At 47.1% G+C, this 13016-nt stretch overlaps 1 protein-coding gene across 5 annotated transcripts in view; it reads left to right on the plus strand.

The window, feature by feature from the left end:
- Positions 1-13016, plus strand: part of CENPE (centromere protein E) — a 1295748-nt gene that overhangs the window by 1042665 nt on the left and 240067 nt on the right. For all 5 annotated transcript variants that reach the window (XM_069241483.1, XM_069241500.1, XM_069241509.1 and 2 more), the window contains one exon: positions 463-630. In XM_069241483.1, coding sequence (XP_069097584.1) covers positions 463-630 — 168 coding nt within the window. The remainder of the gene's footprint in view (positions 1-462; positions 631-13016) is intronic.

Here is a 13016-nt window from a genome sequence, read left to right on the forward strand (position 1 = left end):
CTGAAAATGCCCCACGATTAAAGATCTCCACACTGGTACTTCTAGTTGTGTTGTACTCCACGTCCGAGGGCGCAGAAAGAAACTGGTGTCGGCACCCACAGGTGGTGTTTGTATGCGGCTGCTGTCTGGTACTTTGGGAGTCAGCACAGAGTCACACAATGCCACCTAGCAGCACACAGGAGCATTGCTGTGAAAGCTTCAGGATCCAGTCAGGTAACTGGGGATATTCTAAAGGTGAGCAATCTGCAGTTAGATGTAGTATCCATCAGAAAGAGTATTACCGATGGTAAGTAACTTGTTATTTTGAGAATGGTCATAAAGCAACTTTAACTTGTGCCATACACACACTTGTATAGCAACAGATGCTCACACAACTGACATGGAACAGTTCAAACTTGTCCTCTACAAAGAGGTGAATAATTCTACAAGACTGTTCACTGGTATATTTTTTTTCTGTTGTAGGAGCTGCGAGCTGAGGTGAACAGAAACAAAGATTTGTCAGAACAGTTAGTTCTTCTAGAGGAAGAAATTGCTGCCTTGCAGGCCAAGCAAAACAAACCTGCTTCAAAAACAGATGATGAAATTGCCAAACATATTGCTATTTTGGAGGATAAAAATAAGCAATTTAAGGTATTTATGAAACATAGATGTTGCTGTGGGTAGTCACATTGCAATAGAAGAAAATGTTTTGTTTACCACTTAGAGATTTCTAGGTCTATCCGTCTGCATTTATTTTACCCTTGCTTATTCAATTGTCATTAACTTTTAAGTCTTACATAGACAAAAATAAAACATGGTAAAAAAAAAAATTAAACCTGACTTGGGTTGGCCTCCTTCGGTCGTTGCTCTGTTGGAGTGTAATTTAAATGTTGAGTCAACTCGTAATACAACCTTCATAAAGGGAACAGTGAGTAGCCATTGTTTTTTGTTGTCAGTATCATTCACACTTATCCAGTATTGGATCTTTCATAGTCACATGCTTAAATCTTCCCCTTCGAAGTGGGAGTCCCACAGTATCACTGGAAAAGCAATATTTAATACGCTCATAGGCTAAAATGCAACGGATAGCCACTCCAATAGCCTATCCATATCTTTTTGTAAAAAAAAAAACAAAAATAAATTTGAGCTATGACCAATCAGACAACATAGCTCTGTAGAACCTTCCACAGAGAGTTCCTTAGATTTTCTACCGCACGTAGTGTGACAGGGAGTCTCCCTAAGTGCTGCTCTGTTTTCTTCAAATTTCGGAGATTTGCCAAATATATCTGGATCACCAAGTCACTTTTTTCTAAAAAAAAAAAAAAAGACTCTTTAGATTGTGTGGATCTCGTGGTAAGACGAGACTTCACCAGAGGGATCCCAATAAAGACTTTATATATTGTTTGTCAAGGACTGCAAATTTTGTAGGATCTTCTCAACCAAAACCCTAAAAGTCAGAGAGGGTAGATTGGTAATTTTGTTACAGAGACTTAAAACTAAATCTGACGTATCTGAGGATGAGGGTACTACGAGCTCTCATGCCTCTTCTGATTAACATAAAAAGAGGAAGAGATCACAAGAGTCTTCAGAGGGTCACAAAAACGCCTTCAAGAAGATGCACCATGAGCCCTCACTTATCTCCTCACAAAAAGGAAAATCTTCACTTTCTACTGAGGCTGACTCTGACACTAAAAGCCTAAAACAGAAACCTTCGGGTTCCTCATTGTCAACAGTAGTGCTGTCTAAATCAGCATCTAAAAAGAAATCTACATCGCCGACGATAGCTAAGCAAAGAACATCCACACCTTTTACTGAGATTCCTGAAACCCTTGTTGTCGAAGCCTCCACTGCCAAATCCTCCACCATCTACGACAAAACCATCAACCACAAAAACAAAGATGACCTCTGTAGACGGGTCCCGGAGGACCCGGCACACTCACCTCGTATCCGCCATCTTTCGGCTGAATTCACGGAAACGGCGCGGCGTTCCCCTGGCAACGGGGAGACACCACGTCGTCACAGCATCGACGACTTCCGGTTTCGCGGACTCAAGGAGGAGGCGGACCCGGAAAAGAGGAGAGCGACGGAGCACCAGAAAAGAGAAGAGTGGAGAGCGACGGGAGTGCGTGGTGGAGAGGAGACGAGCGGAAAAGAAATCCCGACCGGAGAGGGAGGAAATACCGAAGCGCGAGAGCTAGAAACGGAAGAAACTCCGGAGAAACGAGAGAGCCGCCACGACCCAGGAGGGTCGTGGCTTGACAAGGTACAGTCCCTCCTAGGGACGGGAGGGTCACGGGGAAAGTCGGTTACGGGGAAAGGCACCAGGGAAGTGGGAGGAGGGACGGGGAGGGTGAATAAGAGACAAGGGAAGGGGCCAGAAGGGAAATAGGCACAGTTTGGACCCCGCAACCCTAAAAACCCAACCCCGATCACCCCTTCACGAACTTACCCGCATGTTGCCTTAAACCCTCACGAGCACCGTACCCCATCCAGTACCCCAGAAGTACTTACCGCTTCTTTTTCTGTTTCTTTTCGACTGGGGTCCGAGAGAGAGAGAGACGTCCGTCCTCCATAAGACCAAAGGCGACGGGGGAAGCAAGGAAAACCTAGGAGAAAAGAAAGACCTTAAGGAAACACAGGAATCCCAAAGACTCAGACCCTTAACACTGCCGTTATAGTGTGTGACTAAACAGAGAATAAAATCTAAAACAGTAAAATACCCCATTGTTTGACTCTATTTGATCCGCTCGTAACACAGCCTACCACAACCTCATTGTAGTATCCCACTATTTCATCGGCGGCGGCACACTCATCATTGCTGCCGCCACTGTCAACGAAGCCCTCATTGACTACGCCATCATTTAGAATGAAGAGACCCTCAAGCTTACAAAGTACTCTTGTTTTGTATTTGTCAACGTTCTAGCAATGGTGTGATTTGGCCGCTGGAGGGCCCAGTGCCACCAAACTTGGCACACTGACAGGAAGGTTTGTCCTCCTGATCAGTCAGGTGGATTTTGGTCCGACTGAGGCATCCGGTTCCTTGGTCAGTGAAGTGGACCTCACTGGTTTGTTGGTTTATTGTTGCTTTAGATTGATGCCTTCACTCTGGAGGGAGGTCTTGGGTGATTTTCGAAGAATGTCGCTCCTCTGGGGATTTCGATGTCCAAGCAACCTCTCAGCAGCAATTGTTGAGTCCTGGTTGCATCAGGCTGGGTTTGGCACCCAAGGTCTTCAGTTCTCGTGCCTTGGGTCTTCTGTGTGGCTGGTCTTCTTGTGTCCTTAGAATCTAATTTGTTGGTCTAGGTAAGCCCACTAAATATTGTATTTAGTGGGCGTTTTTAGGGGGTACCTAGTAGTGACCAGTGAGTCATCTACCTTAGGGTGACTACACCCACTAAGTGACCACTTCCTGTGGGGGCAGAGGTCTCTTCCCTACACCTGATTGGCCATTTTTATTCCATGCAAGATGGGGGAAAATGAAACGGAGGGCTCACCTCGCCTGCAAAACCATGGGCGTGGTGCAAGCTAGGACTGACTGCTCCTCCTGTCCTTTGTCTGGTTTCCAGCCAGTGCTCCTGCCAATAGAGGGGTTTTGCAACTGGGGCGGCCATCTGGTGCTAGCACCAGACCTGGGGGTCTAGTTTCAAGGGTGGTAAGCCCTTTGAAGCTGTCTAGCAGGGCAGTGCACATTCCTGAGGGAGAGGGTGTTTACACCTCCACCCAGCACGGGCTTTGTTGCGAGTCCCAGAGAGCAGGATCTCTCACCCCAGGGGCTCAGAATTTTGTGTGGTGGCAGGCTGGTTGTGACTGGCCAGCAATCATGCCAGGGTAGTTGGCTTTTGCAGGGGGCACCTGTAAGGTGACCCTGGCTACATTTTGCAATAAATCCAATACTGGTACCAGTTTGGATTTATCATTCTGAGTTGTTTGATACCAAACAACCCAGAGTGGTCATCATGTAGCTGTGAAACTCGTACTGACCAGTGTCCAGCACATGCATTTAAAATGGCTGCTCTGTTCACTTACTATGTCCCAGTTTTGGCAAGGACATAGTAGGGGCATATTGCTCATGCAGCTTTGCCCTCACATACAGTGTAGTGCACCCTGCCTTAGGGTTAGAGGCCTACCAGAGAGGGTGACTTATCTATTTTGCATGAGGTGTATAGTGAACAGGGCACACAGGCTGTGTGCCATGTTGAGTTTGCATTTTAGGTCTGCAACAGGACACTCAGCTTGCAGTGGCAGTGCTGAGTGCATCTGGATGCATGGCCTTTGAGGGTGGCACAATCTGCTGCTGCCCTCAGGGGCCTACCCATAGCACCCCATGTCCTGGGTTTTTACTAGGGACTTGTAGTGGCGGCTAAAGGTTTTGCCAATTGTATCAACACCTTTGCAATTTTAGGGAAAGAACACAGGCACTTGGGACATAGCAGGATCCTAGTGCACTCCAGTCCACGTTGCATCCAGAAACCAGTCAAAAAGCAGGGGACTAACCATGACAAAAGAGGCTTTTCCTCACAATAATAAAATATGGCCATGCACTAGAGTTTGTCCAAATTCCCCCTCCTCATCCGCCACAAACATCACTTCATACCATATCCACTTGCTCAGAAAAGAAGCAGCCATCATGCTTCAAAAAGGTGCCATAGAGAAAGTTCCACATTCTCAAAGGGGAATGGGTCTTTATTCTCGCTTCTTTCTCGTAAAAAAAAGTCGGGAGATTGGGCGTCCCATTCTGGACCGCTGAAAACTCAAAGTATCTACAGAAAAAGCCCTTCGAATGGTCACTCTTCAATAGATATTACAAATTCTCGACCAAGCGGATTTTATGGCCAGTCTCTATTTGCAGGACGCATGCTATTGCATCCCAAGCATTGAAAGTTTCTTATCTTTACTATGGCAGGTGTTCACTATGAGTTCAAGGTCCTACTCTTCTCAGCTCAACTCCCTATGTGTTTACTAAATGCCTCACCCCAGTAGCAGCACATTTAAGGCTAAAAGGTATGCAGCTCTTGCTGTACCTCTGACTGGCTTGTAAAAGCACCATCTGTGGGAAAGTGCCCTCTTTTTGGCATGTTACCCCCAATTTCTGTCTGAGGTCAGTGTGTTGGACTGTCGCTGGGACAGTGCTAACCAGGACCCCAGTGCTTATGCTCTCTCTCCGCTAAATTTTGTCACTGCATACTGGTAACCCAGTATTTCACCCAAAATTGGCATACTGGTCACCCCTTATAAGTCCCTAGTAAATGGTACTTAGTTACCCAGGGCATTGGGTTCCAGGGGAACCCTATGGGCTGCAGCATTTCCATAGGGAGACGATACAAAGGCTTCTACAGGACTGCCATTGCAGCCTGTGTGAAACGGTGCATGCACCCTTTAACTGCCATTTACACTGCACCAGGTCACGTATAAGTCACCCATATGTCAGTCCTTCCAACCCCGAAGGATGGGTGCAGAGTACCTGTGTGTGAAGGCACCTCTGCACTAGCAGAGGTGCCCCCACGTCATCTTGGACCATTTTCCCGAACTACATGAGTGCAGGGATGCCATTTTACATGTGCATAGTACATAGGTACCCAGCTTCACAATGATAACTCCGAATATGGCCACGTTTGGTATCAAACATGTTGGAATCATACCTCAAGGCTTTTGCAAGCATTGGTCGTATGATTCCATGCACTCTGGGGTCTCCTTAAAGGACCCCCAGTACAGCCAATGCAGCCTTCTGAGGTTTTCCAGGCAGCCCTATCTGCTGCCATCTCACAGACAGGTTTCTGCTCTCCTGTTGCGTGAGCAGCTCAAGTCCAGGGAGGCAGAACAAAGTATTTCCTTTAGGAGAGGGATGTTACACCCTCTCCCTTTGGAAATAAGTGTTACAGGCTTGAGAGGGGTAGCCTCCCAGAGACTCTGGAAATGCTTTGAAGAGCACAAATGATGCCCTCCTTGCATAATCCAGTCTACACCGGTTCAGGGGCACCCCAATCTCTGCTCTGGCACAAAACCGGACAAAGGAATGGGGAATGGGGAGTGACCACTCACCTGTCCATCACCACCCCAGGGATGGTGCCCAGAGCTCCACCAGTGTCCCTGGCGTTAGCCATCTTGGACTCCAAGGTGTGGGGACCCATTGGGAGCATCTGAGTGGCCAGAGCCAGCAGGTGATGTCAGAGAACCCTCCTGATAGGTGCATACCTGGGTAAGTAGCCATTCCCCCTCTCAGGGCTATTTAGGGCCTCTCCTCTGGGTGTTTACTCAGATTTGGTTTGCAAGACTCCACCTGTAACACCTATTTCCAATGGGAGAGGGTGCAACACCCCTCTCCTAATGGAAATGCATTGTTCTGCCTTCCTGGGATTGAGCTGGTCAAGCACCAGGAGGGCAGAAACCTGTCTGAGATGGCAGCAGCTGGGGCTGCAGTGGAAACCTCAGAGAGCTGGTTTGGCAGTACTTGGGGGTACATGGTGGAGCCCAGGGTACATGGAATTGGCCCCCCCAATACCAAATTTGGATTGGGGGTTCAGTTTCACAATCTTAGACACCTCACATGGCCATATTCGGGGTTACCATTGTGAAGCTACATATATGTATTGATATATATGTAGTGAACGCTTAAAATGGTGTCCCCGCACTCACGAAGCCCGGGAAATTGGTCCTGGACAACGTGTGGACACCTTTGCTAGTGCAAGGGTGCCCTCACACACATTATTTTTACCTAGCCTTCAAGAACTGAAGGTTATATATATATATATATATATATATATATATATATATATATATATATATATATATATATATATATATATATATATATGTATATATATATATGTATATATATATATATATATATATATGTATATATATATATATATATATATGTATATATATGTGACATAAGTTTACTGGTGCAGTGAAAAATGACTGTGAAATAGTGTGTGCACTATTTCACTCAGGCTGCAGTGGCAGTGCTGAAGAAAGGTTTGTATGAGCTCCTTATGGGTGGCAAAAGAAAAGCTGCAGCCCATAAGGATCTCCTGGCACCCCAATACTCTGGGTACCTAGGGACTTATAAGGGAGGAGGGGTCCAGTGTGCTAATCTTTATTGGAATATGGAGTCACTAGACTATAGTGATAAATTTGGTACACAAGAGAGAGCATGAGCACTGGAGTTCTGGTTAGCAGAACTCCAGTGACACAGTAAAGCATACTGACAACACAGCAACACATACTGACATATAGGCCACAAACTATATGAGCACTGGGTTCCTGACTAGCACAATCACAGTGAGACAGTAAAAACACACTGACAAACACTGACAAGTGGGCCAAAAATGGGAGTAACCATGCTAGAAGGAAGCCACCTTGGTGTATATATTGTGTATGTTACTTGTCTCCTAAGGGAGTATAGTCTAAGGTATTTTGGGCATTTGTGTCATCAAAATAAAGTACCTTTATTTTGGTAACACTGAGTATTTTCTTTCATGTGTTTGAGTACTGTGTCACTAAAGTGGTAGTGCATGAGCTTTGCATGTTTCCTAGTTAGTCCTTGGTTGCTCATTCACACTACCCCTAGAGAGACTGACTTCTAGACACTGATTACATTCCACTAATAAGGGATAACTGGACCTGGTATAAAGTGTGAGTACCTTAGATACCCACTACAAACTAGGTCAGCCTCCTACACCATCTCTTTGGAAGGCTTCAGAAGCCATTTCAGCCTGCCTCCAACTATTTCGCTCTCTGGGGCTCAGTCAGTCTCCGAAAGTCTGTTCTGTTAACCTCTCAGAGAATACATTTTCTCGGGGCAACTTTTGACTTCCTACAGGACAAGGCATTCTTGACCTTAGAGATGCAAAAAAGCACATTATCATTGGCTCACAATCTCTCCCAAAAAAGTATGTTTCTTTCATTCTCCTCAAGTCATTTCTTAGCAATTCTCATGCTGCCTCACGCACGTCTCATAATTGAGACCCTTGCAAGAGCAATTGGACAAACCATGGCTCCAGGTAACAAGATCATTCGAACTAATTCAGATCGTGTCAGCTATGAAAAAGACACTTCTGTGGTGGCAGTCCCCCAGCAATCTCTCCTCAGGGCTGACATTTCTCTCTCCACTTCCAGATTTCATTCCCACCCCAGATGCCTCTTTGGTAGGCTGGAGAGCTCATCTCCAGGATCTCCTAATAAAAGGCAGATGGAGTGCTTCTCTTTCCAACATGCACATAAATTTTCTGGAATTAAGAGCCATTTTTCTGGCGCTCCACTCATTCCTTCTGAGGATACAAGAATCAACTGTCCTCATACGAACAGACACCACCACCTGTGTGCATTACCTCAAGCAGGGGTCCCCTCTCATCCTGACGAGCGTGGTCCCTGGAACACAGCAGCTGGGTCCAAGTGTCTCCCACAGTCCAGTGGCCCTTCTGTCCAAATTTGGTGGAGGTAAGTCCTTGCCTTCCCACACCAGACAGCAAACCTGTGTACTGCGTGATTTGCAGCTGCTCCCTCTTCTGTGCACTTTTCCAGGACTTCCTTTGTGCACAGCCTAGCCTGGGTCCCCAGTCCTCAGGTCCAGGAATCCGTCTTCAGTGTTTTGCTGGTGCTTGTGGTTCTTGCAGAATCCCCTATCGCGACTATTCTGTCTTAGTAGTAGGGTAACTTTACTTCTACTTTTCAGGGTCTTGGGGTGGGGGTATCTTGGACACCCTTACTTTTCCCATACAGTCCCAGCGACCCTCTACAATCTCCCATAGGTCTGGGGTCCATTTGTGGTTCGCATTCCTCTTTTGGAGTATATGGTTTGTGTTGCCCCTAGACCTATGTTCACCTATTGCATCCTATTGTGATTCTACATTGTTTGCACTACTTTTCTTACTGTTTCTTACCTGTTTTGGGTTTGTGTACATATAATTGTGTATATTACTTACCTCCTAAGTGAGGATATCCTCTGAGATACTTTTGGCATATTGTCACTAAAATAAAGTACCTTTATTTTTAGTAACTCTGAATATTGTGTTTTCTTATGATATTGTGCTATGTGATATAAGTGGTATAGTAGGAGCTTTGCATGTCTTCTAGTTCAGCCTAAGCTGCAAGAAACACCTCTATTCTACTAATAAGGGATAACTAGACCTGGCACAAGGTGTAAGTACCACAAGGTACCCACTATAAGCCAGGCCAGCCTCCTACAATAAGAATCTCCTGGAACACCCAATGCCCTGGGTACCTAGTTACCATTACTAGGGACTTAAAAGTGGGGTCCAGTATGCCAATCTGGAGTGGAATACTGGGTTACCAGTATGTAAATACAAATTTGGAATCAGAGAGAGCAAAAGCACTGGAGTTCCGGTTAGCGGGACTCCATTGACACCGTCAAGCATACTGACAAGACAGTAAAACATACAGACATAAATGCCACAGATGGGGGTAACCATGCTAGAAGAAAGCCACCTTCCTACAGGGAATCACTCTTGCATCTGCAGGCACCTACAGCAACGACGTCCGGCTGCGTGGATCTGCTTTCCTCTAGAACCACATGGGTCCTGAATCACAGGTGGTGGTCCTCTTGGTCCTCTGTCCATATTTGGGAGGCAATGAACCTTTGCCGCTTCTTGCAAGACAGTACCCCTGTGCACCGCAAATGTGGCAGCAACCAAGGCTTGTCTCCTGCTCTACGGGATCTTCAGGCTCCAGGTAGCCCCCACTTCCAGCACTTCATCCCTGCAAGGACAGTCTCCCCCCCTTCCCCCCCCCCCGCCCCCACCCCCGGCTGCTCCAGCGACGTGGGACTCCTCTCCAGGTGTTGATTGTGCCGCACTGCAACTTACTGTTTCTGCTGCTAGTGGGTTGCCTGTGGAGACTGCGACTGCTTCTTCTGACTCTCTCAGCTGCTAAGGGTCAGCCCGGACACCCCTCCCAGGAGTCCCCAGGAACCTTGCTGGTCCTCTTCAGCCTTGCAACTCTTTGTGCTCCAACTTGCATTTGCCAAGGCTTGTTGCTAGTTCTCCTGACCACTGACCGACTGCAACCTGGCAATCAACGTGGGGCTTCGCCTACACGACTCCAAGGACTTCTGCAGCTCCTGGACTCCACAGCTGATCTTCTTCCCTCGTCGACCCTGATCTTCATCTACAGAAGGGTGGGTAATGGCTCCTGCCCCCTCCGGACGCTCCATTGTGGACTGAACTCTGTCCCCTTCTTTTACAGGTCCTCTACTTCCAGATCCACCTTTGGGTTCCTCTGATCTGGTCCTGTTCTTGCAAAGTTCCTTTTCTAAGTCCCCTTGTTAGCCTATGGGAAAACCAGGTAAATTACCTCTGTTGTCCTGGTTGCTGAGGGTCACCTAAATATTACCTCTTGGGGTTCTGAGTTCTCCCAGCTCCCGACTACCTACTCCACATCCTTAGGAGGTGGACCTAACTTTGCATTCCACTATTTTAGTATATGATTTGACCCTCCCCTAGGTCCCTAGCTGTTTTCTGTGTTTTCTTACCAATGCTTGTAGTTTCTTACGCGAATTCCTAATTATTACTGCGTGTTTCTGTGTGTGTGTGTGTGTATATATATATATATATATATATATATATATATATATATATATATATATATATATATATATATATATATATACACACACACACACACACACACTGTGTGTACTTGCCTGCAGGTGGGGGGACTGCCTATAAGTAATCTAGTTTAGTGTTACCATAATAAAGTACCTTTATTTTGCAATACTGTGTGGTTCCTTTCAGGTGTGATAAGTTGCTGTGTGACTAGTGTGGTATTGCAATTGCTTTACACTGCTCCTAGATAATTGTAGGCTGGCCCACAGCTACCTCTAGAGAGCCCTGGCTTCCTAGACACTGTCTTTATTCACTAATAGGGGTTGCCTGGACCTGGTATAAGGTGCCAAAACCATCGGTGTCCACCACACACCAGGCCAGCTTCCGTTATCTGGATGGGTAACAGTAAGGCTGGTTGAGTTACTGGTGTGAAGAGGTAAAACTTTCAGAAAGAACACAAAACCTAATATTTACTAGGGACAAAGGCAGAGAGAACTATAGTTAAGTTTTTATTTAGCTTTCTTAATGGAATAATCCGATAGAGACTTTTAGCCACAGATTCCTCACCTTATAGTATCCCCATGCACCTGGCTGGATCTGTAAGATTTTCGAGCAGGACCCCTGTATGCCTGTAGGTGACATTGTTCAACTCAGTCAGCATCATCCATGCTGGAAGTACCGTTCACCTTGGCGCACTGACATCAGTTCTTTCCTTTCTGCACCAGATACTCTTAATAGTCTGAGCCAAGCTTACCCCTCAGTCACTTTTTGACCGGCTTGAGAATCTTCTCCTGATTGAGGTTATGTCCCCCCAAGAAACCAGCTGCTTTTAAACCATGCAGGACTGTCACAGGCAAATGTAGGTGACAGAACCCCCCTCTTAATGAGTTGTGGTATTTGGACTGGGACCACAACTCCATGACCTTCGAGGATCACCGTGCCATGCATCCCAAGGGTACTGAGGGAGAGCTCCTTATTCAAGCTCTTCACCCCCCATATCGATCAGCTCTGTGACACTTGAGGTCTGGTTCACTGAGAAGGTCTTGGGACCGTTCGCAGAGTCCTTCTCCACAGTTGTTGACCGGTAAGTCCAACAAGCGCAAGAAACACCTTTGTCCAAGTATTCTGAAGAGATGCAGGAACGTCAGCACTCCAGGCCTCACAAGCCGGCGGAACCTGAATCCCAGTCGGCTCCGTACTTTCGTGATTTTTCCGGAGCTGCCCCCGCCCAGCTAAAAGTTTTGAGGCCATGTGCCTAATATTTAGGGGCACCTCTGGAGCACTTTCAGGCCCCATGGGTGTAGGGGCCACTGCTGGACCTACCCTGGGCGGGTTCTCCCTCTGGCATTTGGGCCCTGTGGATCTGTTTCTGGATCCGGAGCAGAGCCTTCGGTCAGACTGAGACCTTCCTCTGTGCCCTCCACAGTGTCAGCTGCTAGACAGCACCATTCCCATCGTTATTCCTGACTCTTACATGGAGCTGGATGGGTATTGTCAGATGCCAACTCTAGCCCAACAGGGTCCATGCATCCCGGAGCGGAGCCAGCCCCTTATATATTTGATAGGCCTGGAGAGAGAGAGAGACGAATGGGAGGGATGTTGGACCACAGTAGCAATCAAGACAAACATCTTGACAGAGGTACATCAGCCAGGAGTCTCTCCTACTGAGCCCCTACTCCCCTTTAGTAAAGCCCTTACAGACGTCCTACTCAGGGCCTGGTCCAAGCTCTGCACAGGGGTTCCTCAGCATAGGATGATTGCCCACCACTAATGCTCCCCTCCTGGGGATCGGTTTCCTTACCCAGTACCCCACCCTTGCGAGCTTGGTGGTCCAATCCTCCACGTCCAGAATTAACCCTGGTACGTTCCCTACCACCCCACTGGATAAGGAATACAAGAGGCTTATAACTTTGGTAAGACAATGCTCTCTTCCTGGACTCTGCCAAAAACCTGTCATCACCACCTCTCCCAGATAGTCACTGCAGCCCAGGAGTGTTGTATCTGTCAATAGTGTCAGCTCCGGTTAGGGAAGGGCGAGGGGTCTGCCACTGACCCAATAACAGCTCATTAGCCACCACTGCAGATCTTTTGCAGTTTTCTTCGACATCTTGACCATGTCCGGGAAGATTCTCCTGATGCTGTGTCCACTGGGGCTTCAGCTCCCACTGCAGAGCCCTCATATGCCAAGGGCATTAGAAACCGGCAGGATGCATAAGGCCCAGCAGCCTTGGAATCAGTCTTTCCAAAATCCAGGATACAGGCTGAAATATTGTAATCCTAGCTTGAATATCCTCGACTTGCAGCTCGGGAGGATAGTCCCGAAAGAGCACCGTTTCCAGAATGGCTCCGATGAACAGGAGAGTTTGAGAAGTAGTTAGGTGTGACTTTGGCATGCTGATAGTGAACCCCAGACAGTGCAAGAGGTTTGCAGTAGTTTGAAGGTGGGAGATGACTGCATAGGGTGAGCCCACCTTC

Source organism: Pleurodeles waltl, chromosome 1_2, assembly GCF_031143425.1.
Source record: "Pleurodeles waltl isolate 20211129_DDA chromosome 1_2, aPleWal1.hap1.20221129, whole genome shotgun sequence".
NCBI classification, from domain to species: Eukaryota; Metazoa; Chordata; class Amphibia; order Caudata; family Salamandridae; genus Pleurodeles; species Pleurodeles waltl.